Source organism: Glycine max, chromosome 5 (assembly GCF_000004515.6).
Source record: "Glycine max cultivar Williams 82 chromosome 5, Glycine_max_v4.0, whole genome shotgun sequence".
Taxonomy (NCBI): Eukaryota; Viridiplantae; Streptophyta; class Magnoliopsida; order Fabales; family Fabaceae; genus Glycine; species Glycine max.
The window spans coordinates 22,236,226-22,262,446 of record NC_038241.2 but is presented as its reverse complement, the minus strand read 5'-3'; the positions used below and the strand labels follow the sequence as shown (position 1 = coordinate 22,262,446).

At 36.2% G+C, this 26,221-nt stretch overlaps 2 protein-coding genes across 2 annotated transcripts; both read right to left on the bottom strand.

Annotated features, from left to right (window-relative positions):
* Nucleotides 1–525: 525 nt before the first annotated feature.
* On the bottom strand, nt 526–3,027 carry LOC100796566 (60S ribosomal protein L5, mitochondrial). Its single transcript, XM_014775574.3, is given in 4 exon segments — nt 526–2,498; nt 2,500–2,641; nt 2,643–2,715; nt 2,718–3,027. Coding segments are annotated over 4 exon segments (510 nt in total). The 5' UTR covers nt 2,902–3,027; the 3' UTR covers nt 526–2,387.
* A 4,903-nt stretch (nt 3,028–7,930) lies between these two features.
* Nucleotides 7,931–14,374, bottom strand: LOC100784061 (filament-like plant protein 7). The gene is made up of 6 exons (XM_006579824.4): nt 13,869–14,374; nt 13,090–13,213; nt 12,586–12,730; nt 9,912–12,477; nt 9,750–9,807; nt 7,931–8,502 (listed from the first exon to the last, which is right to left on the bottom strand). Exons 2-6 carry the CDS (start codon nt 13,183–13,185, stop codon nt 8,017–8,019), a joined length of 3,351 nt encoding a protein of 1,116 aa, XP_006579887.1. The 5' UTR covers nt 13,186–13,213; nt 13,869–14,374; the 3' UTR covers nt 7,931–8,016.
* Between the last annotated feature and the right edge of the window lie 11,847 nt (nt 14,375–26,221).

Here is a 26,221-nt window from a genome sequence, read left to right as displayed (position 1 = left end):
AGAATTCGGAATTCCTCTTCCAACTCGTCCTAGAATGGGCGTTATGACAAAGAACAAGAAAAAAACAAAAGGAGGAATTTGTCCAATAGTAACAAAAGGTGCCTCCACAGGTTGGCATCCGATCCTACCTAGTAGTAAGCGATCTGCCAAAAGCAACCAAAATATTCCTTGGTGAATAGGGCAAAAACTTGAACTGCGCAGTACATACTTTTAAAAAAAAGGTAAAGCCAACAAACATATAAAAACTGGTGTTATTGCGGCTACACCTCCCGATTTGTTAGGTATACTACGAAGAATGGCATGGATCGGTAGGAAATACCATTCCGGCACAATATGAGGCGGGGTGGGCATCGGATTAGCGGGTATATAATTGTCGGGATGGCCCAAAATATCAAGAGCATAAAAAATCCAAATGGAAAAAAAGATAGCAAAAGCTACCCAACCTACTAGATCCTTTACATAAAAATAAGGGTAAAAAGAAATTTGATCCATCTCTGAATATACCCCCAATGGATTATTTGATCCATATTGATGCAATGTGGCCAGATGAAGATGACTAGCGCCTACTAAAAGAAAGGGGAGTAAATGATGAAGACTAAAAAAACGATTTAAGGTGGCATTGTCCACAGAGAAACCACCCCAAAGCCAAGTCACTATGGTATCTCCTACTACAGGTATGGCGCTAGCTAAGCTTGTAATTACTATAGCTCCCCAAAAGCTCATCTGACCCCAAGGTAGTACGTATCCTGTAAAAGTTGTCACAATCATTAATAGGAAGATTACAACTTCGAGACACCGAACAAATTCCCTAGGAATGCTATAACTCGCATGATATAGACCATGAAAAATATGAAGGTGAACCACAATGAGAAATATACTTGCCCCATTAGCATGCATATAATGGAGCAACCAGCCCCCCTCAACATCTCTCATAACGTGTTCTACGCTGTTGAAAGCTAGATCCACATGAGGTGTGTAATGCATAGCTAAAAAAATGCCAATCACTATCTGAATGAATAAACAAATACCAGCTAACAAACCGAAGCCCCACCAATAACTAAGATTGCTCGAGGTTGGATAATCTATCAAATGTTGATTAAGTGTGGAGGATATAGGTTCTTTAAGAAGAGAGAATCATTGGTTCCTCATTTTTTTCTCTTTCCTATCATAACAACTCTGGTTCCCCCACCTTTTTTTCATTTTGGGGCCCTACTTAAAAATAAGAATCCATTATTGTAAGTAAGCCCCCCTTTTGCCTTGAAAGAATTTGGTTTCGTTGCACCCTGAATCAATCAAAAAGCTTCTCTTTTTTTTAATTCATCCCATTTTATTTGGGCGAGAGGGAGGTTGTGAGTCACCTGGGCTACGGATTTTTCGGTTGGTTGATTCTCGAAATCACCTCTTGAGAAAAAAAAGGCCTTCGGGTCCCGACCCAAAAATGAATAGGAAGCGGGGTGAGGGTCTTTCATTAAAGGGGGGAAAAGAGGGGTGAGGCTTTGTTCTGGGGGTGGGGCCGCCTTGCGCAGCTTTAGAAAGGAGAGATTTTCAAAAGTCACTCTCTCCAACCTTTTCTATCTATCCTTAGAAGTTGGGCGAGATAAAGTAAATATGATATTTATTTGCGTTGGTTTTTCCAACGAAACTAAGCACTTTTTTTTCTTTATCATTCAGAAGGCTCAGTCCCACACTCTGACTTCCATGATAGGAACAACCTCTGCACTCCGGCGCTCCAATGAAAAACAGTTCTCCGCCTGACTTTATTTAGATTAGAATAGTGGTCGATCCCTCGGGAGTTACATTTGTAACTTAATGTTATGTTCACGTTCACGCGTTGATATTATATCCAAGAGTACTACCCTATATGTAGTCTATGTCTGGGAAGCATACTTGACAGGAGATAGACACAGGCGGTAGACAGGTCCCCCACTTCAATTCCAGCCCCGTTAGCATAGCATCTCCGATCCGAGATAAGGGATTACTCCATTAGGTCTGTTCGGAGTCAGCCGGTAATGAACCTACTTACCTTGCTTGTGGACCAGCTGCAGAGCTAACCCTTGTTCTATTGGTTTGGCAGTTGCTACCAAGACGATTTCTTTATGCCCATCAAAGGACCTCGAGATGCTAATCCATGAAAAACGATACGAGAAATTCGAAAGAACTCATATACGGAATGAGGGCGACCCGTGGAAATACATCGGTTTCTTACTCGTGCAAAGGAACTATTTATTGGCAACTTGGACAACTTATAACGAAGTTTGTCCCGCATATCACTAGGAAGATCAGAATCTTTACAAAAGGCTTTATAAAGCTTTCGTCTCAATTCATATTTAGCTGCGAGCAATCTGCGTTTGTGATCTCGTATATTTCGCTGATCCGACATCTCTTTCTTACTGAGTTTCTCCCTCATCTTTTTGCAAAAAGTCGTTCCACAGTGGTAAAGTCTCATCTTGTGTGTTGGCCGAAGTGACAATAGTCACATTGAACCCTCGAATATGTTTTGAAGATCTCGAAATGATCTTCTAGTTTCGGGGAGAATTCGCAAAACTTCGTTTCCATCGAGAATTGAATGGAGTTTTCCCGTATTTCGACCGGAGAATCTAACAGAGACATTACTGTCGAGATTCTGACCGAAAAATTAGACATATCCTTTGTCTTTATTTGACCCCAAGAATGGATTGGATCGAAATGACTTTCCTGTCAAACCCCTTTGTGTCGTATGAATTTCTGACCGCACGGAATGTCCATAGCCAATTTTCCATTTTTTATTATGAAATCATAGGGTGCCTTTGGTACTACTCTTATTTCACACGATCCAGGAACTTCCATAACGTTGGCGTGATTCAGTTTGAGCAACGGATCCTGACGTGATACATCTTCGTAATGAAAATGGAGTGGAAACATAGTGATGAGAAATCAAAATTCCCTCCATAAAGATAGTCTTTCCTGCACAGAGTAGTGAATAACGAAAGTGAGATGTGCTTGGTTGTTGATCAACAGAGAGCATGGGAAAAAGACCAAAGATATCATAGGGAGTGATCGAGGCCGTACCCAAATCAAATAAACATTAGAATGCAGTAACTAGGAAGTGATCTTAGGTCGTTTCCCAACGAGCAATGACTAACCAAATTTTCATAATATGCTTCATTATAATAGTAACAGTAACAATTGGGGGGGTTGTTTGTTTTGTGAATTAAAGAACAAGCAGGCTGAAATAGAAAATTAACAGTATTAAAAACATGTTGTATCCTCTTGATTCAAAAGCCATTCTCCTATCCCAGGTTATGAGGATTTTATCCCTAACAGTTAACCAGTTAGTCCAACCCTAATTTAATTTACTAAGCGAAAATTAACTTAGGGTTGTCAATATGTGATTAAGCAACACATACACCAATTAATCCCTCGTTCATTAAGCACGAATGTAACTTAAGCACAGAGGCAATTAATCGAACATGAAGTGTGCATAGATTAACAGCAACGAATGTGGGTTAATTGGTGAAGGGAAAACCGATAGGAGAGCAACATTAAAAAAAAGAACCTCAAAGAGAGTTATGCTTCATCCTCAGAAGGAAACAACACTAGAAATTTAGCCTTCCATAAATTCAACGAAAGCAGAAAACATAAATGAAGCTAAAGGTAGAAAACGTAAATGAAGCTAAAGGCAGAAGAAGGAACAAAAATGAAATTGCAATTAGAAGCAGAAAATGGAAAAATGCATTCACGTGAACAATAATACAAAGCTAAAAACGTAAAACCCTAAAACTCCATGCACTCAGCTTAGGTATTCTCTCTTGAATAATAGAATAGTATCTAATAGAATAGTCCCCCACGAATCCCAAGGCTGTGCTATTTATAAGGGTCACTCAAAGTCACTGGGCCTGATTACATTATTTCGGCCTAAAACGAAATAAAAACTGAACGCAATAAAATGAAATTAGATGAAATCTAATAAAATTGTCTGCTCTCTTCAAGTCCAATTTGGCTCTGCCCAATTGCTTATAATTATCCTGAAATTGCCCAATTGATAAAACTGAATAATAAATTTGACAATTAGAGTTAATCAGTAATTAAATTGGTGACAAAAAGGTTAAGAAATAGGAGAAAATAATGACACATCAGGGAGCGTCGCGTCTTAGCTTGCACGCAATCTCATCCATGTCCAAGGTGGCAGAGTGTTGGTCCTCATCTGCCCGTAAGGGCACTCTTTCGAGCTATAGCCAGAAGGATGCAGATTGCAAACCCGCAGTCTATAGGTCATCAAGCATTTGATGGAGTCTACTCAAGGACTCCTCCTCTGTGGCGGTACACGGATTTTCCAATGCTCGCGCCCCCCGTCCCATCCAATCCAATCCCCGCTTAGGTCAAGGCCCGCCATGACCCGTAGTATATCAACCTTGACCTCGAATAGGTCTTTGGCTTGAATCTGGGCCATTTGTATGTCATGGGCTGAAAGAGAGAAGAATCTCCCCAAAAACCTCCGCTCAATGGATTCCACACTATCTCCCCGTATTATTTCATTTTCTGGATAAGGATAGGTGACGACAGGGGGAGCTACTTCATTTGGGCAGGCGTAGGGCGTGCCCCTTGTTGGTTAACGGAGGACGACGTGCCTACGCTTTCGCTTTCTGCAGATCCCAGGAGATCTGTCCATCCCTGGTTAGGACCCTCCGAGCTCATCATAAGTGGATAAGGCTGGAATTCCCTCCAATGAGGAGGGTCCTCACAGCAAAAATGATTGCCATGGCTAGTCCCCCTGCTAGGCCCAATTTTAAGAAAGCAATGGAGAGGAATCAACTACAAAAAGCAACCCCTATCTTCAAAAAGACGGCCTGAAAAAGGGGCTCAACCAATCAAAGATTAGACCCATCAAACAGCATAGCACAACAAGAGAAATCCATATAAAAAAAGATAAAGTAAACCTAAGTACAATCTTGCACAATTTCTTTCTTACAGCGTCATAAACAATGGCGTATATATAGATACCCCTCTGTCGTACCGTACGACAGACAATAATAACTAAAAGGGGAACAAAATTATGAAACAATTGTTATCAAACAAATGTTGGTCAACAATTCAAAAAAAAATCATATTTTTCGATTTTCTATTCACTCATGATCTGGCCTGGTCGACCCAATCATGATATTGAAGGATGGGACCTTTTCTCGAAAAAAAAAAATTTGTATCCTGAATCGAATCCAATGCAAGATTTGAGATCTTGTACCCAGGATTTGGTACACTGAACACCAACATGAGATAGGTTGCAGCTATAGTCAGAACTCAAACTGAGCCAATTGGGTAATTAATTACGACCTGAGGTACCGAAGTCGGACGGGCATACCTCTAATCGTTGGTTGGATCCGGTAAACAAGGTAGCTTCACGAAAGGCTAAAAGAACATTAAAAAAGCGAATCATCTTTCTTTCTTTTTCTATACACAATTTCCTCGTCACGACAATGAAACATGTCAGCCCTAAAATCAGGAAAAGCTTAGGGAGGGCAGCTCCCACGTCTGAGCAATCGAGGCCGGTCACTCAGAAAATAGAACGTTAGCCCAAAAGCTCTACTATAGGGTTCAAACTCGCATCAATCCCGTAAGAAATATGCGGAGTTGTGAGTTCCGGTGTTCCTTATTTTTTTATGATATTACCACGAGGGGTATTATATATGTAAGTCCTTTGTTTATAAGGGTCTTTAACGTGATGCCCAATGCCACGGACAACGGATTTGTCCAAAAGCTCCTTCTTGCAGAACCTCTTGCTAGCAGCCTTCCAGGTCACGAATCGCCTCTTTGCTCTTAAGGAACTTTCAAAGGAAACAAAAAACGAAGACTTTCTCGAAACATCCTATCTTTTTATATGATATTTGGCTTGTTAGGACAGCCTGCATGAAATCGAGTCGGATGCTTGTCCCCTCTTCTCAACAGAATCCTATAGACAAGAAAGAATCGAAAGCAGTCCTTTTCGCAAAGTCTTCTTCATTGCATTGGGTGCCTTTTTATCCTACCCCAATCCCTAGCTAGCAGAAATCTTGCCTCCTGTTCATAGGGAAGATCTTTGTGTGCTGGTATCAACCGAGAAAGAAAATATCGAGCTTGAGAGCTCCTTTATTTGAATGCAAGGATCGATCCTAGGAGCTGGAAACCGTATTTCAGTGAGCTCTTCAGACAATGTTCTACAAGCAGCCAAAGCTGCCGCACTTTTTCCTTCTTCCTTTGCTATCCAAACGGTTCGACATTCATTCCCAAGCGGACCTTACTCGGCTTAGAAGGTCTTGAGGGTCTGAGTCTCTGCGATCAGCATTAAGTAAGCCTATCCAAATCTATTTCCGCAAACTGGTAGCACTTATCCGTGTCACTCACAAGCATCGGGCTACTCCTCCTTGTGCTTGCACGAGAGTTGTCGATGGCTCAACTCAACATTGACTGTTTTGTCTCTCTTTTGTTTCTATTTGTAGCATCTCATACCTTATATTATTTCTTATTAATTAAGGTTTTAATGTCACTACCAACGCTTGTTGTGAGTTAGGGAAGTAGCTGGAATAGGAGTGAGGAGTGCCTCAAAGAGGCTAGCATGGTCTCCTATACAGTCTCCGAGCTGGAGCCTGCAGGATTCCCCGGGAATTCAGCCTTTCACTTTCAGATTCTACATATACTACTGCTGGAGTGGAGAATGCCTCTACTACCTGCGCCAGCAAACAAATACTATAGTAGAGTAGGAATGGTTTTGCTATAGGGGAGGGAGATAGTTTACGCGTAAGTTGAAAGTGGGAAAGCTCTCAAGCAGCAAGTACGTACTTTTTATCCCTTCACATTCAAGTCAAGTATTGGGAAGGTATCTAGCCAGTGAGGCAAGTTAAGTCAGGAAATAAGGAAAGCAGCTGAAGCAAGGTGCCTAAGCCTTCCAGTTGCGAGATCTTTTAGAGTTAGATATACTTGTCATCAGTTAGAAGAACTCGGAGTCTAAGATGGTTAATCGCCGGAGACAAGAACGAGTGAATCTAGTTTCGAGAGCATGCCTTACTATATATATATAGGGGGCGTAGAGTTTCTAAGCGAAGGCAAGCGCAACTATCTATTTCGTATCCTTCCTGTCAGCAAAGTAGGTCCGCTAGAAAGCCTACCGGCCAGAAAGTCCTTCAAAAAGGAGAAGTCGACCAAAAGACTATTCCATAACTGACTCTTGTTGCCGAATCGAAGGGGCTTGGCCGACAAATTCCTTTAAATTTTCTTCGAGCGAGCAGTCTTTCGATCTTTTTGGGTTGCATGCCCAAGGCAATGTTTTTTGTAATTGAGATGGATTGATCTTCGCTATCATGCCTCTTCCATCCCTTCGGTCCTCGCTCTTAAAACTTATAGCATATAGGCTACCTACGGTTTCCCAGTAAGAACATTAAGAATAGTCCAGGATGCGGGATAAGCGCTGTTAAAGACTGAATTGCGTAAGTAAGAGAATCTTTATTAACAGCTCATCTTCCGCACCAGTAGTCAGTCTTCTCTATAAGCAATTCTCAATGCCTATGGTATCCGTCTTTGAATCAGTCTACCTTGCGTGGCTAGCTTATTGTTAATCAATAATCCCAGTGTAGGCTTTTAGACTCGTTCCGTAAACTACACTCGCTATATGTTTTTAAGCAATCTCTCTTTCTGAAGCATTGAGCAAGGCAAAAAAAAAGTAAGCCATTGATTGAAGGAAGCTTACTTAATAGAGTCCTTTGCACGAGTAAGCTTACTTAATAGAGTCCTCATATCTTATCATATCCTAACCACCATTTAAATGAAGGAAGCTTCCTTGGCAAAAAAAAAAAAAGTAAGCTTGCCAAAAATGAAGGAAGCTTCATTTTTGTATGTCCCTAACAAAAATGGTGGGTGCCTTTCATAACAAGAATTCTGATTGTTAGTTTTTCAGGTGTATATTCAAGAGCAAAACACAGAAACACACAGAAATATACTTTCCTTCTTTCGGCTTAGTACTGTACTGAACAACACTACAATCTATTATGTATGAGCATTTCGTGTGTACAACTAGAGGGATATTTTCAAGATGGCACTTTTTTTCCTTCTCCTTAATAACTTCCTCCACAAACTTCCACTTCCTGGTTTCTTAGCTGGTACAATGGCCAAAGAATTATCAGTGGTTCTGTCTTCGTGATCCTTAACACCATTCAAAACTAGAATCTTTTCCAGGGGCTCTAGAACGCCAGGAATGGTGATCGGGTTCGAGTTGTCATTGCTTCCTTTGGGAACCTTGGCTTTAGTATCATCGGCTAGCATCTGATCGAGTAGAGATCGACTTTTCACTTTCATAAATTTTGGAGGGGCAAGACTTGGATCCACATTGGTGGTGGTGGTGGCGGCAGTGTTGGTATTTGCTTTAAATTGGGCAGCAATGACATTGTCAAAAAGGGAAGCATCCTTTGGTGCAGCCATCGCTTTCAACTGCTTCCCAAGATTAAGGATGGTTTCTTGACACTCTGCCAACTTTTCTGAAGCAGCTGTTATCTCCCAGTCCTGTAGGATTGATCAAAACTCCTTAACTCAATACCAACACAAGCACCACAAGAATGCATTTGCACAGGTAATCAACTCAGAAGGCACAGTATAAGGCCCACTTTGGATAAACTTTTCAACAAACACTTATAGGAAAAGAAAATTTTGAGGTAAAATGAATTAAACTTGTCACCTAATATAAAGTCAACTTGTGCACCGTAACTTATTTATAACCTTTCACATTCCATCTTTTCCAAAAGATGAAGAACTTGATTTTAACCTATTAGAGAATTTGATCCATTTTACCTCTCTATTTCTTCTCCTATAAATTCCTGTATAGAAGTTTGTGCAAATTAGGCCTATGAATGGTTAAATTACAACTTATTGCTAGTCAATCATACACCAGGGTAGATAGTTCCTTTTTATTCCAATTTTTGTCTATTGTTCTGATTGATACTTTGCAAACACCAAACATGTCATTGGAGCTTTATTTTCATTTATTAGGACCACTTGTAATGCTTCATAGAACTTCTTCAATGGTTCCCTAAAGAAACTGACCTAGTTAGTCAATTTCAAATCAGTTATATAAGCACCAAATTACTGAGGGAGTGCTTTGCTTAGGTTTTATTAGCTGCTCCCAAAAAGAGCATATAAAATGTAGACAGTCTACTTTCTTTAAATATGGAGCCAGCTGTTGAAGCTCCTAATCTACAGAAAAATATATGATGACTAACTCTTGAATGAAGTCTAGAGGGGCATACAAATTATAATAGAACAGATTAGGTGTTTTCTATTATCAGACCTATCATTCATCCATCATTTAGAAATTATGATTGAAAAAAAAAAAAAAAACATGACAAAAGGTTCCATCATTAGTCACATATTTTCACTTTATACTCCGAGGATACAGAAAGTTCCAAGACCCTGTTGATAATAGGAAAGGATATCATAGATGGAAAATTTAATTAAGACAATTTCAAATATAGATATACCCAGCCCATTTTATGTGCAACTTCAACACCACACTTCATCTATTTCAGCTTTGTATATTGGATACATTGCTCAATGTTTACATGCTCCAGATTGGTATTTCCAGTTTGTAATTTAAAAGGCAAGTTAAAGTCACATAAGTCCAAATACTATAAGTTCTAACTTTGTTTTAGTAGAAATCACGGTTCACCTTAATTAAATATTCTTGAAAGTTACATAAGAACTAGTAATCTGACTAGGAGTTGACAAGAAAAAGGACTAGAAAGAGATGAACTTACATTATGCAGTGGCTTATCTTTCTCAATAATATCATGGTTTGAGCACTCCTTTGACATGCTGAGAACAACAATTTGGTATGTGACAGTTAACAATTAGAAATTAAAAGCCAAATGTTCAAAAAAAATATTGAACAGAAACAAATATGTAAGGATGATTCATACCTTTCAAGCTGGAACTGCAATTCAATACATTTGGCTTCTAGTTCTTTACAATTGCTGTTCTTTTTCTCCAGTTCCACTTCTAAAGCCAAAACCTTGTTACGAGCCTCTTTTAATTCTTCTTCTGAATGTTGTGCATCAGGATTTGAAATTATCAGTTTCTGATTTCTGATTTCATTCTCAAGTTTTCCATTTGATTCTTTAAAGGAATGTATCTCCAATCTCAAACTGTCAATAGTTTTATCTGATTCCTGGAGTTGATTCATTAAGGATTCAATCCTATCAGTAGCTGATTGAAGCTTCCCTTCCAAGACTTCCTTTTGAGATTCTGCACTGATCAATTTGTCTTTAATATTTGTAAGTTCTTCTTTCTCCTTACAATATATCTCTCCATTCTGAAGATCATGACCATCCAAAGTAGTTACTTGAGGCAAAGATGACGAGTTTTCCCTTGGAAACTGCAACTTGTCTTCCTCTGCAAAATGACTTATCTCATTCTCTGTCTCACCTTCACTCTGTGTCTCATCCCAATCAAATTGTTTCTTGATGGCATCCTTCATACTCGAAACATCCTGAAGTGAAAAGCAATGATTCATAATCCAATCCAATAATATTGTTAGTTCTTTGGCAAAATTTCCATAATCAGTCTTGCCACTCAGTAAATCGTAACACACATGTAGAAATTGCCGTAAAACATTACTGAGTTCAGATGTTTTCCACTGGAAAACACGAACCATGTAGCCTGTTGGCATTCCTACATTCTTGTATGAAACGATATCCCCATCTCCTTCGTGCAAGGGATCTGAACTATCATAGTCCACAGAAGGCAGGCAGATTCTTTCAACAATCTCAATTATCTTTCCAATTGATTTACTCAGATCTTCCTGAGATTGTAGTGTGATTCTCTTTATTGACAAGATGCCAGTGTTATTTTCATCACCAGAAGCCACCAAAGAATTATTTGAACATGAGATGCAATGAATACACTGGGGAGGATCCTGGGTGTCAATATGACCAGAGTCTTTGCTTGAATCAAAGTCAAACAGATCAGGATTGTTCACATACCTCAAAGCTACTCTAATATCATCGAGTATATCATCAGAGCTTTTGTGTGTGACATGGGTTTGTTCCAAGACCATTTTTACTACATCCTGAAGCCAACCAGGACTATTGCCCGTCAATATGTCAATGGAACAGGTTTTTTTATTTGACTTTGGGAGGTCTGAAATATGATCAGACACTGGAATGATCTCCATACCTACTACTTCAGGGATGGTCTCACTTGTCGCAGTTGAAATGTGATCAGACACTGGAATGATCTCCTTACCTTCTACTTCAGGAGTGGTATCCTTTGTCCCAGTCTCTGAGAAGCCATTGATTTCACTAACGGCTTTAAAAGAAGCAGATGAGATTTCAGTGCCTCTTTCAACAGAGACCACTGCTAATTTCTCCATTTCAACAAAGTCATCCATAAGATCTATGTCTGAAGCTCCAACACTTTTGCATGACAATGGTTCCTTCTCCTTTCGACTTCTAAAGTGCTCCAATTCTGAAATCAATGCAGAAGCCCAGGATTCCGCACAGCTAGCCTTGTCATCGCTGCCAGCATCAGACATTGATGCCAAAGAGAACTCATGTGATGTGAGGTAACTTCTTAGCTGTTCCACAGTTATGTGAGCTTTAGACGATTCTTCAATCTGCGACTGAAGTTGCAAAAGTTTGGAAGCTGTGCGAGAAAGCATTACTCTTGAGAATTGGAGCTCATTCATTTTCCTATTCAGGGATTCTTTTAAAGTCTTGTTTTCTTCTTCCATAGTATATAACTGCTCATTCAAAGTGTTGATTCTTCTAATGGGAGTCTCAGGAGAAGTGTCAACTGAAGATTCAACCACTGAACTGGTTGAGCTCAGTTTGCTCCTCCTGATTTCAAATGAATCCCGTCCCAACATGTCCACTTCATTTTTCATTTTTGCCAGGGCAGCAGGACCTGGTAACCGCTTCCGAACCAGAAGGCGCAGCCTCTGACATTCTGATTCTAACATAGCAATTTTTTTAACACTCTCTAAGTGCTGCTTGTGAGAAGCATCAGCTGTTCGACAGTTAAATTCCCTCTCCTCATTTCGGATCTCAAGTTCCTTCTCAAGTACACGAACCTCATACTTCAGAGAGGTATTATCATTCTCGGTGGACTCTAATCTATTCATCAGAGCACAGTGATCTGTCTCAGCTTGATTCAACTGTCTTTTCAGATCTTCAATCAAATTTTCTCTTGCAAATATGGACTTATTAACATGAGAATTTTCAGCCTCAGCTTTTGCAAGCCTTTTACTTGTCTCAGATAACTGTTCCTCCAGAACTAGGCGCTCCTTTTCAAATTCTTTTGAAGCCTTCATCACGGCATCATGAATCCTTTGCCCTTGTTCTTCTCGAACAAATCGTAACTGCTGCATACATTCCTTGAGAGCTCCATCCAAGTGGACTACTCTTTCTTCATAAACTAAACGCTGCTGCAATGCTTCATCCAGATCTTGCTTCATAGACAACACTTCAGCTTCTGCCTTCTTCAAACCTTCAAAAGCAAGAATTTATCAGAGATTGGTCAAATTAAAAACATTTTTTAAATAAGCTGTTATTAGATAAATAAACACACAGAGATAGAGATATACACAAACGCTACCTTCCATTACTTCTTGTGCAACTTTTGTTTGTTTCTTCACCAGCTCATCTTTAGCATTACAATCAGAAAGTGCCGAAGTAAGCTTGTTATTTAATCTTTTCAAGTTTTTCTCCAATTCTTCTTTATCAGCTACAAGTGCCTGAACCTAAAGTAGAAAAAGGTAAAACAAGACAAAATACCAGTTATTTTTAACAATTAATAAAGCAAAAACTAAATTTCAAATAGCCCTCAAAGTTTGGTGAATATATAGATACAACGAGAATTATATTGTCCATTTTATGATCATAATAATTCAGAACATAGGGCCCAGGAAATTAGCATTTTTATTAATAAGGAATCTAATATTGTTCATTAATGAAGTACTAAATTAATACCTTTTAATAGGAGTAAGACAAAATAGGAAAAGGTAAGATCACAAGCAGACACCTGACAGCTTAATGAAGATATAAATTATAATTATATTGATCAGAGTTGAATAATTAATGCTAAAAACAGTTAAATTACCTCTTCATTTTCTTTTGAACTGAGATCTGTGTTGTCAGCAGCTATAATTGTCTTTTCTGAGGATTTTTTTCTCCAAAGCCACGTTTTTTGATCCATATTGCTAAAAGCTTTAACAGGGAGGAACCTGCATTGAATCAAGGCCAGTGGAAAGAGAGTGTGCTACTGTAAGTCTTACTTGAAGGACAAGTTCATCATAAAACATAACCAAGGATCCAAGATAACATAAATCCCAACACTTCACGCAATCAGTGCCATTACTTGCATAATCCGGATTTCTTTACATTACTATTATTATAAATAGCAGTATGATCTCCATTGAGACACACTATATATGTGGAATATTCCCTCAAAAAATTAAATTAACCATGTGAGTATATTGTCACAACATGATTGCAGAGGATGCAACTAAAATCACAAGGAAATATTGTCAGTAACCTCCTTAAGTACTCGCATGGAGTTCAAGTTCAACCACATAAGATACAAATTCGTACATTTCATAAAACATAAATTCGTCGCAGTTTTCTATTTATACAAACATGACCAAAAATAAGACAAACCATATCAGCCGACAAAAAACTCGCATGCAACTGAAAATCACGAGAAAAATGTTTTATTTCCACGTTTTTCCATTAAGAGAACAAACTGATTAAAGAAGCCATACAAACTCATTTTATAGTAAAGAGAAATTTTGGAAAAATAAAAGTAGAAGAAGAAAAGCAGAGGTGTTGTGCTATATATATAGCTATATCTAAGAAAGGGTGTGTTAGCTGGTTTCTCACCTCTATGAACAAAGTTTGAGGTCGTGGTTGTGCATGGAATGGATCATCCAAAGAGCCAAAAGGACAACAATAACTGAACAGCAATGGTGTGCTGCAAAACTGTGTTCAGGAGACACAAAATGTTTGGAACATAAAAAGGGTGAATAAGAGTGATGAGTTTTGAGAGCTGAAGAGTTTTGAAGGTTAAAAGGTTTAGAGTTCAGACATCAAGAATTGGAAGGAAAATGCACATGATGTGTGATCTCTCACCAGCGCGGAGAGTGGTGAAGTGAGAGTGTGAGGCGGCCACAACACCCACAACCAGCTCAGCTTTCTTTGTAGAGTGAGAGAGAGTGTGTTTGGTGAGGGAGGAAAAAAGGTAAAGACTCAAAGAAAGAAGTGAAAAGATGATGGGGAAGTGAAGTGAAGGAGTCAAGAGAAAATGACAGAATGAGAGAGGAGAACAGAGAGAAAAGTGTCGGCTTGGTGCTTTTATTGGATCTGCCAACACGGGAGTCGAGGACTTGGATACGTTTACATGTGAGGAAGAAGTAATAAAAGATGAGAAAGATTCAAGTACACGTGTAGTAGTAAGATCACATCCTCCATATTAACATAGTCTTCCTCAAGGACTCATATATAAACCAAAAAAATTTCTTATTTTTCAACTTAAATATAAATATATCTAATTAATTTTATCTGTAATTAATGATATCATTTCTCAATAATTTTTCATTTAATTGAATTTTATTTTCAAGAAGTCTATTTTATTTATGATATCAAGTTTTAATAAAGGACATGTTAGGAATAGCTTTTATTTTACTTAGGATTAGTAAAATTGAATTATTTCAACTAATTTTCTTAATTTGTGTGAAAGTAGTTATTTTTTGTTCATATGAGTCCAAAGAGTACAAGTAATATGCTTTATGCTTTGGAGGGAGAAAATCATAACTAATTAAAATATTTTGATTTAGTTATAAAAAAAAACTGTAGAAATAAAGTGATATATGTTTTGTTGTTTGGCTTAAGAGAGAAAGGTCAAAGAAATAAAGTAAAAATAAGTGTGTAAAATACCATTGTGTCTTTATTATTATCGTATCCTTGAAACACTTGTCTCTTCCCCAACCCAGTCATTGAACTGCTATGAGGTCAGTCTTGTCCAGGAATCATGGCACTGCCATCGAGAGAAAGGAGGCCTCATTGTTGTCTTCATCAGAGGTGGGTCCTCATCAGAAGAGAAAAGTTACTTATGCTTCTCTGGGAGTGGGTCCTCATTGGGAGAGAGAACAAGTTGTTTTTGCTTCTTCCGGGGTGGGTCCTTATCAAAGGCATCACCTTCTTTACGATCAGATTTTGGTGTCATCTAAGAGCCATTGAAGGCAACCTCGTGGTTGGAGTGGTCAAGCTCAAATTGGACATCGTTCAGGGGTTTAGTTGAGGTGTTGGAGGAGATGTTGGTGGTGGCAGGAGGATTGTGTGTGCAATTTCAAGTTTTCAAGTTTGGTGAAATAACATTGCTCTATACATGTGAATGATACTACCTGTGTCCATAAATATAAGACTCTTTTAACTAATTCACTCTTTAAGTAAGTTGGTTAAATTTAGTTAGTAGAATTAAATTTGTTAGCAATTTATATTTTTTTTCAAAATTACCCTTAAATTTATTGGCATTCATCATCTATCTCTTATCAATTAATTACTTTCTACATAATTAATTAATGTGTTAGTCTTCTTCTTTAATCCTTATAAAAGAGATAATGCATTTATTGTAAAGTGATTAATGATATTTTAGAAAAAAAAATAATTAATGCAAAAAAAAACAACTTGAAAATAATCTTCTAAAAAGAGACAAACAAATTTCAAAAAAAGAATCTTAGATTTAAAAACGAAGATAATATTTAAGTTATATTAGATATATCAAGCAACAATGCAAGTAAAATAATACAATAAAATTAATTGCATAATAACACAACTTTTGGTTCTTATTTTTGTTTATGAAAAATATACAAGGTAATCAATTTTGTATTGTGTGATTTTTTATACATGTATTGGAAAAATTGTCTGAAATTTCCTATTATATCCTTTGTACTATAGAATTCAATGGTAATGGTGACAATGATATAAATGATGGAGATAAATAGTGTGTTTTGGTGGGGTGAAAATGAAGGGGAAAGAAAGGAAAAAATTAAAAAATTATTGTTGGTTCCCCCCTCGATCAGAGTACTTTAATTCTAATATTTGTTCTCAATTTCATTTCATTCTATGCTACCAAACGCACTAAAGATGGGAATAATTTAGATAGACTGAAAGCATGTTGATAACCTATATAAGACTTGGTTAATTTATTAAAAAGACTAGAGTTAGACATTCTAAAAAAACCTTAATTAGATAAAAAGGCCAAGCCTTAGGGGGGAAATATCAAACTTGATAGGTTAACCTATTTATATACATATATTGTATTATATTTTTACATTATATTATATTAGATATATATAATTATATATAACACATATACTTAATATGTGTGAGTATATTACACATAATAGTATAAAAAATATAATTATTAATAAGCCAATTTAGGTTGAAAGGTTCACCTAGGCCAATAAGTTTATCAACTTTTTTTTATAAGTCTTACCAATAGACTTTTAAACAAACTTTGAAGCCAGGTTAGTTTTTTGTTCAAATTAGGCTAAACTTTTATGCAAATTAGGTCTGACCTTAAAAAACAACCTATGGCAAGTAAATAAGTCAAATTCAAACTTTGTTTGTTTAATAAAAGTCAAGTTCATGCCTATCAAAGATAAGCCTCAATTTGATCCATTTCTAGCCTAGTGGATTATGCCATTAATAACAATAATAACAATGATTATGATTACAATAATTTGGCAACAACACGGATAGTAGTGATAATATTAGTCGCAGAGTGATAGTAGACAAGTTATACAATAGTAGTGGTAGTTCAATAGTAACAACAATGATCAAGATGATGATACACAAATTACAAATGTGAATAAGTTAATTTAATTTGGTTTAAATGGAAAACAATTCAAACCAATTATAATGTGTTCTTTGTCTATTTTGAAGTGACAAAAATACCACAAGAAGGAGGCTTGAATTGTGTTTTCACAAATTTTTGTTCCTTTTTTAAAACAAAGTGTATTATGATATAAGTTTAGAATGAAAAACTATTCTGAACTCAGAACGAAAATTCAAGCAATTTCTGGAGAAAAATAAAATTTCACAGTTCAAGTTCTGTTTCTAAAGGGATTGTTTAGTTATAAGGACTTTGATGAAAAAGTTTAGTTTTAAGTTTCTCAAAGCAAGGTTTTTTGCCTTAATGATTTCAAAAACCAGTTAACAAATCAAAACATAAAATCAATGCAGAGAGAGGGAAAGAAGATGGTGCACGACGATTTTTATATTGGTTCACCCTAATCTTGGACTACGTTCAGTCTTCGTCCTTCAAGATGAGATTTTACTAACACAACCAGTCACTACTGGACTAGCCAACCACTGGATTTCAACAACTTTTCAGTAACCCCATTAGACTTCACACCTAGCCAGTACTAGACCAACAACACCATTGGTTACAACATTTGCCAGCCATTTACTAGACTTTTACAACAAAGGGTTTTTGTGTTTAGACTGCACAAAGACAAATTTTTCTCACAAAAAGGTATTTCCACTCAGGAATCATAAGATCTCATTTCTATCTATGATCTATATCAATTTACAAGTGTTTGCAAAAGTGGGTTGCTTTCTCTCTTGAGAGGGTTGAATTAACATTGGCAGATTTCTCACACAGAGTTCTTAGCTTGAGTTTCTCTCTCTTGGATGACTTCAACATTTTTCTAGGATGCTCCTTGTTGACCTCTTAAAGCTTCAAAGATGATCGTTGAAGAATTTTTCTTATGAGCATTCTGAAGATACATTAGAATGGTGATTCTGATGTTAGTTGAGAAAGGATTCATACTGAAGTAGATCATTTTGATGAAGTACAACTTGATGCAATCCTACCCCGCAAGGGCATTGGATATAAGACTCCAAGTAGATTGGGCCAAAGATCCAAGGGAAGGCCCTAGGGTTCTCATGAGCCTTAGGGTAGATTTCGAGCCCATGGACCAAGTATGAGCCCGCTTATTTTTGTAAATATTAGAATAGATTTTTCCTTTGTTTGAGCCTTGTATTTTGGCCATTCTAGTAGTATAGGGTTTTAGCCTTGTATTTCAGAGCATTTTGAGTAGTCTTTGTAGCAACGATTTTTTTTGTTTTTTTCATGTTTTTTTGGCATAGGGTGAGCTTAGCTATTATAGGGGTGTGTAGCTAAGCTCTAGCTTCTCATCTCAAGGAGGTGAGCTTAACTATTAGAAAGGTGTGTAGCTCTAGCTTCTTTAGGAATCTTCTTAAGGAAGCTTCTCAAGGAGGTGAGCTTAGTTATGAGAGGGGTGTGTGTAGCTAAGCTCTAGCTTCTCAAAGAAGCTTCTCAAGGAAGTTTTCTCAAGAAAGCTTCTCAAGGAAGCTACCTAGTCTATAAATAGAAGCATGTGTAACACTTGTTTTAACTTTGATGAATGAAAGTCTTATGAGATACACTTCAAAGTTCCACTTCTTTCCCTCTTTTATTCCTTCAATTTCGTGCTCCCCCCTTCTCTCTTTCTTTTCCTCCATTAAAGCATCCTCTTCAAGCTTCTTATCCAAGGCAATTCTTGGTGGTGAAGCTCCTTCTTCCATGGCTTATTCCTTAATGGATGGCGCCTCCTCTCACCTCTTTTCCTTTGTCTTCCGCTGCATCTCCATGGTGGAAAATCACCATTAAAGGACCCCATTGAAGCTCAAAGATCCAGCCTCCATAGAAGCTCCACAAGCAAGCTTCCATCACAACTGATATGGCTTCCTGAAGTAACATAACTTCATCATACGTAACACATCTTCACAACACAAAACATTTTGAAGTAGGTTGCTTCATAAATAGAAAGTGAAGGAATAGTTGCTAGTGTGTTAGTGTTTTGTCTAAAGTTAGACTGCATAATAACTTCAGTCTTCCATTCTGATGTTGCACATCAAATCTTCTCATGGATAGTTTCAATTTTCAACCTGGTTGCATCTGGAAATGCTTCAACATCAATCTTCTTATGAGCCCTCAGTATATGTGGCTTCATATGGAAGATGCAATGTCTTCAACTTCAGCCTTTTGATGAGTCAACTTTCTTTAGTGAAGGCATACATAAGACAAGATATTGTTCTTAAGGTATAGGCTTAAATCATTTTGAACTCTATTCTAAAGTTCAGTTCTCATAATCAAGATCTTCATCATTTTGATGTAAACTCTAAAATCATTTTGAACTCTATTCTAAAGTTCAGTTCTTAGAATCAAGATCTTCATCATTTTGATGTAAACTCTAAGGCAACTTCATTCTGATGTTGGATGCTTTCTTTGTAGCCTTTTGATTGTCTTCTATGTAAGACCATTGTTGTCTTCCACTTTGTCAAGTTCAAGTACTTAGAGGAAAGCACTCTTCATCATGCAAATGGGCTACAAAGGATCTTATAAGGCTTGTACCCTTGATAGTATTTTTGAGACAACCTTTCTAAGCATGTGTTTTACGCACATAAGACTTCATGCTCATATCTACTTCTTAAGAGTATTTAACACTAAAATAATTAAGCAAAATGTTAGTCATCACACAATCTCATCATCCTTACAATTTATATTGCTAATGGTTTGTTAACATATTTATAACTAAAATCAATGATATGGATTCTCACAAAATTCATATAGTCTCTTTATATAATAATTTATGACTTTTAAAATTTATCACATCATAATAATTCATTTGAAACTTGTGTTTATCATATTACTTGAAATTTCACTTATTTGACACTTAAATATAATTATATAAAACTTAATATGATATACTATAAAAAGAACTTAATATATTATTTGTTATTTATTTATGACTTAGATTGGTGTATTTAATACTTGTTTTGTCGAATGATATTTAAGTTCATATTTTAGCATTTATTTTACCATATATAATATAGAATATATTTTATGTTATATTTTCACATATATTTAATAATTATTAATTATTTAAGACTTAGATTTCATGTAACCGAGAAACTAAAATCATAGGGGCCATTGTAAATCTAAAAGACTAAAATAATATATTTTTAATATCATATCTACAACTCGGGATTATAATTGTACAACTACAATAATTAAAGAAAAAAATATAATTAAACTTTTTAAATAATGTTACTTTTGAAGTTAACTTAAGGTATCCAATCAAGAACCTAATATTAATCCTTTTAAATAATGCTATATTAACAAGCATTTGCAACTTTGATTATTAATCCTTTTATTAAAATTATTGTATTTCTTATTATTAATTTTTGAAAATCTCAAAAAGATAGCTATATAAATATAAAAAAAAAATAAAGTTAAAAAATATAAAATGTAATTCTGTCAAAAAAAATTAAAATGTAATGAGCAAATAATAAATTGATGGTATCTTGAAAAATGAAAAATAAAAAATTACATTTAATAATTTTTGTAAAGAAATCTGGCACTATATAATCTATAGATGCCTGACTGATACTCTGCTACCGAGAATCTCGTTCTCCGCTGGCTCTTCTGCCTGTGCAAGGAGCGTGGTTGTTAAACAGTTGATAGATTTTGTTGGGTTTAGTATCAGATTTTTTTTCCTAGGAGGCATTTTTTTTAATTACATGTATCCTCCAATAAAGGAAACTTTGATTTAATTGGTAATATTATTGTAAATGATAAAATTTTCTTTTTAAATATTTAATAAAATTCATGTGTTAGACCTAAACCCGAATTTCTAAGATGAAATAATCTTATGCTAGCTTATTCACGTGATTGGTAATACATGTTACACATTTCTATTTAAATTGGATAAAATTATTGTGACAATTTTTCTATTATAAGTTTATTTGACATCATTAATTAAGTTAAAAGAATCCCAGACAAATAATTCATGCAGTGATCTGATTTTGCATCATCCAACCGATCGGAATTCGGAAGATCAGAAGTCCTTGTCTCTTTTCCTGAACCATCTCACGCGCGAACATTATCTCAGTTACACTGCATGTTGATAAATAGAAAATTGTTAACATTATTATTGAAGAATTAATGATAGGAAACTTTTATTAAAAAAATACTATAAAAATATAAAAAAATTAATAAATTATATTGTTGATAAAAAAAAACTTAAGTTTATTTTGTTAGCAAGTATCTTAAAGATATTTAATAATATTTACTAAATAAAATATGTATGAAAGTGTGCGACTGAATGCCAATCCACGCAAAGGTTTGAATATATTAATTGACAAAATTTGGTCTTAATATTCTCGTGACACTGAAATGAAAAAGTGGTTATCAACAACAACAAAACGAGTGGTTCTTAATAGGGCATAAAGAGTCAACTAGTTAAGGATAAGATGCATTGCTTCATATGGCTAAAGTCTTGGGCTTTACTCTTAGCATCCTTCTGACCGAACTCTCTTACTCTTAGCTTTAACATTAATGTAGATTTTGATTATAATTGATTGATAAAGTTGACTGGTGGAGCTTACCTACAATAAACAAAAGGATATGTGTCCAGGTTGTTTCCATTCTAATTAGCTGCTTTTAAAAATGAGACTTTAAGATATCATCAAGTACCATCGAAAAAACATATTCTAGTTATTGATTAAGAAATTAACAAATACAATATTTTTATTAGAAATAATGTTAGAACTTAGAAGTACAATTAAAATTAAAGTAAGAGTATATTAAGAGTAAAAAAATTATGTTTTTAATTTTGTTACTAATTAATATCCTAAAATACTACTCGGTATTTATCAAAATAAATTACTCTAATTAATAATATTTTTCATAAATGGTTTAAATTATCTGAAAAATAAACTTCAGACCACAGGACTGAATTTCTTCCATTGTGACAAGTAACAACCCATGTTGGTTCTATATTCCAACTCCATTTACTAACTTAGCTCCTATTTATTTTCACATCAATATTTAAATTTATATATATATATATATATATATATATATATATATATATATATATATATATGCACACTCACACTCTAATGTAAATATATAGTTGAAATTAATTTAAATACACATCATACTTATGTTCAATGGCTTAAAATTAATTTTATTAAGATTAATTATACTCGACTTTAAAATAACTAAGTCCTTAACTAATGTAAATATTAACAATATTCTTAAAATACTAGTTAAAGAAATAAAAAATACTAAAAAAATATTAATACATTTTTATCATAATTTTAGTTATATTTTTAGATGGTTTTTAATAGAAGGAAAATAATTAATGTACTCAAAAATTAGGTGCATGAAGGAAAAAAAAAAGAAATAGAAAGAGAAAAAAAATAATAGATATACTAAATGTCGTGCTAAAAAAATGGAAAAATAAAAAATAAAAATTAAGATAATAGGATAGAAGACAAGGTAGATATATAATAATAAAATATAGAGTAATAAGTTTGTAACTTTTATTGATAAATTTGATATTAATTTACAGTGATATATATACAAGTGAACAACCCTAATATGTAGTGAATCAAGCTACCAATCTCCTAATAATTCTCAACAAATCAGAATTGGAAATAACAGATTTGCACAGATTTGCACGGCTAAATAATTAAAGGAATTGAAAACTAATTATTATTATTGATATCCTCCCGCAAGTTGTATAATCTGGATGAGAGATGCAACTTGGACAGTAGCGATTCGAACCGAGGGCGAAGCAGAGGCTTTGTTAGAATATCAGCAAGTTGATCATCGGTAGACACAAAAGACACTCGAAACTTGCCATGTTGAACATGTTCTCGGACAAAGTGGTAGGCTAAGGCTATATGTTTCATCCGAGAGTGGAAGACAGGATTAGCACTGAGATTTGTGGCACCAAGATTGTCACAGTATATGACTGGATTGGCAGTGGGCATGTGACCAAGTTCTGTGAACAAGGAAAGAACCCATAATAGTTCACTAGCCGTGTCAGCCAAGGCTTTGTATTCTGCTTCAGTTGATGATCGAGCAACAGAACGTTGTTTGCGGGAGCTCCAGGAGATGGGAGTGTTACCGAGATACAACAAGTAACCAGTGGTTGAAACATAATCATCCTTGTCACCAGCCCAATCAGCATCCGAGTAGGCATGAAAGGTCAAAGGAGCAGTCGCTGAGATGAAGACTCCTTTGTCACAAGAGCCCGCCAAATATCGGAGCACTCGTTTGAGTGCAGACCAATGCGCCGTTCTTGGATTTTGCATGAACTGTGCGAGTTTGTTAGTGCTGAAGGCGATGTTTGGACGTGTAAGACTCAAGTATTGAAGGCTTCCAACCAGTGTGCGGTACTCATTTGGATAGGGTAGGAGATCACCAGAATCCTTAAGTAATTGAACACTCGCTGACAAAGGAGTGGATGCTGGTTTTCTATTTGTCATGCCTGATTTATGTAGCAGATCAATGATATATTTCCTTTGTGAAAGAAACATTCCTGCAGCGGAAGGAATTACTTCGACACCCAAGAAATAACTGAGACATCCAAGATCTTTTAACAAAAACCGAGCAGCAAGTGTGGCAATGAGTTTGGACAGCTCTGCAGATGAATTTCCAGTCATAATTATATCATCAACATATACTAATAAGTAAAGTGTAACCTCTGGTTTTTGGTAGATGAAAAGAGATGCATCTGCAGTGGAATTGACAAAACCAAGGGAGAGCAAGAATACGCGAAGCTTCGTATACCAGGCGCGGGGTGCTTGCTTCAGCCCATAGAGTGCCTTTTTGAGGCGACAAACATGATCAGGAAAGTTTTTGTTGACAAAACCAGGTGGTTGTATCATGAAGACTTCCTCCTTAAGTGTCCCTTGAAGAAATGCATTGTTGACATCAAGCTGACGTATGGGCCACCCTTGACGAACTGCAAGAGTTAGGACAATGCGAATGGTCACCGGTTTAACAACGGGACTAAAAGTTTCTGTATAGTCCCAACCAGAGCGTTGGTGAAACCCTTTGGCGACTAACCGAGCCTTGTAACGATCAATTGATCCATCTGGATTTCGTTTGATTCGAAATACCCATTTACAGCCAACCAAATTTTGATCAGAGGACCGACTGACAAGATCCCAAGTGTTGTTGTGGTGTAAGGCATCAAATTCGGCTTGCATGGCTGAGCGCCAATCAGGGTCGCGAAGGGCCTGGGTGATGGTGTTGGGTTCAATGGGAGAGGAGGCTTAGACATGGAGATTAAGCTTTTGGATGGGTTTGATAATGTTGTTTTTAGACCGAGTGATGATCCCACCTCCATTTGGGTTGACAATGGTTTGGGGTGGTGGAGCAGAGAGTTGCGGGGATGATTGTGAGGTTGAAGGAGGAGATTGAGTGGGGTTTGTGGGTTCGGTGGAGGACTGGGCCATATATGGGGAGTTGGTGATGGATGGAGAGGAAGGGGCAGGAGATGAATCTTCCGGTGGGTTCATGGGTTGTAAGATGGAGAGTTGAAGTGGGCCTGTTTGTTGCTCCGGACTTGGACTAGCGTGAGTTACTAGGGAGTTGAACGGGAATTCAGATTCAACGAACTTCACATGCCGAGAGGTGTAAATCCTTCTTGTTGTGGGATCGAGACACAAATATGCATGTTGATCAGCCGAGTAACCTACAAAAACACACATAGCAGACTTTGGTGCAAGTTTATGGTTAGCATATGGTTTAATCCAGGGAAAACACAAACATCCAAAACACTTTAACTTATGATAATCCGGACTAATGTTGAGCAATTTAGAATAGGGTGATTGGTACCCAAGAATTGGAGTTGGGAGGCGATTTATGAGATAAGCGGCGGTGGTCATGGCGTGAGGCCAATAGGTGAGGGGCAAGCCCGAGTGATGGAGAAGAGAGAGACCGGTTTCAGCAATGTGACGATTCCGGCGTTCTGAAATTCCATTATGTTCAGGTGTATGAGGTGGCGTTGTATGATGACTTATACCATGATTTAGTAAAAAAGGGCGAAGACCAATATATTCGCCACCATTATCAGTGTAAAGAATTTTCATTTTGTGATGATAGAAATTTTCAACTAGCGATTTAAATTTGGGAAATATAGTTTGCACATCAGATTTTCGTTTCATTGGATATAGCCAAATATAGCGAGTAAAATGATCAACAAACATGCAATAATAGCGAAGACCGTCACTTGATAAAATAGGAGAAGCCAGACATCAGAGAAAATTATTTCTAATGGATAACAAGATTTAAGAGTGGATTCATGGAATGGAAGTTTATGACTTTTGCTAATTTGACACGAGTTACAATCGGATTGCGGAAATTTATTTGAGCCTAAGGAAAAATGTTTCTGAATAAATTTGAAAATAGAAGATGAAGGGTGCCCAAGCCTATGATGCCATGATGCAGAGGATTCTGTTCGAACCGTGTGGACGGAGGGTGAGGTGGCGGGCCAGAGATAGAGTCCATCCACACATGAGCCTTTATGGGTTGTGTGACCCGTCTGCAAGTCCTTCACATAAAAAGAGTTTGGCAGGAAAACAACAACAGAGTTGGTTTGTTGGGTAAGTTTAGAGACAGAGATTATTTTTTGTTTCATGGAAGGAACACACAAAGCATTAGACAAGGATAAATCATTAAGTAAAAGTGTTCCAGAATGAGTGATGGTTAAACCTGAACCATTACCCATAAACAGTGAGTCAGGACCAGTGTACGGATGATGAAGCGCCAGATTATCGAGATCATTGGTTACGTGATGTGTTGCTCCACTGTCAAACAGAAAATCATGTTGCAATGGGCCGACAATTACAGTATTGACCTGAACTTGTCCAGTGTGAGCCGGAGAATTACGACTTTTAACTATTTATTAGTTTTTTTAATTTGTGTAAGAATAATTCACAGACATTTATTTGGGGATGGTGGAAATACATTGCTGATCATAGATGCAAAAGAAAATTATAGTGGTGTAAAGTGAGAAACCACAAAATTCAATACTGGTAGTGTAGTATTATATATATAAAAGGATTGGCTATTAGTAAGTGGCATGGATATTTATTGATGGATCATGGATTCATATCTTGTGATATGATATTAAAACTTAAATTTAATTCATCAATAGTTGATAAAAAAAATATTAATTACTAAAAACAAATCAATTTTAATAATATCAAACATTTACGTAATAAAATTATATTTTACACATTTTAAAATATAATAATCTTCTTCATTCTGACGTTTAACACAAGTCTAAGTAAAAATACTTACGCATACACCGTAAAGTTGGAGGCTTTTTTTTTATATATATATCAAAATAGTGTATTTTTTA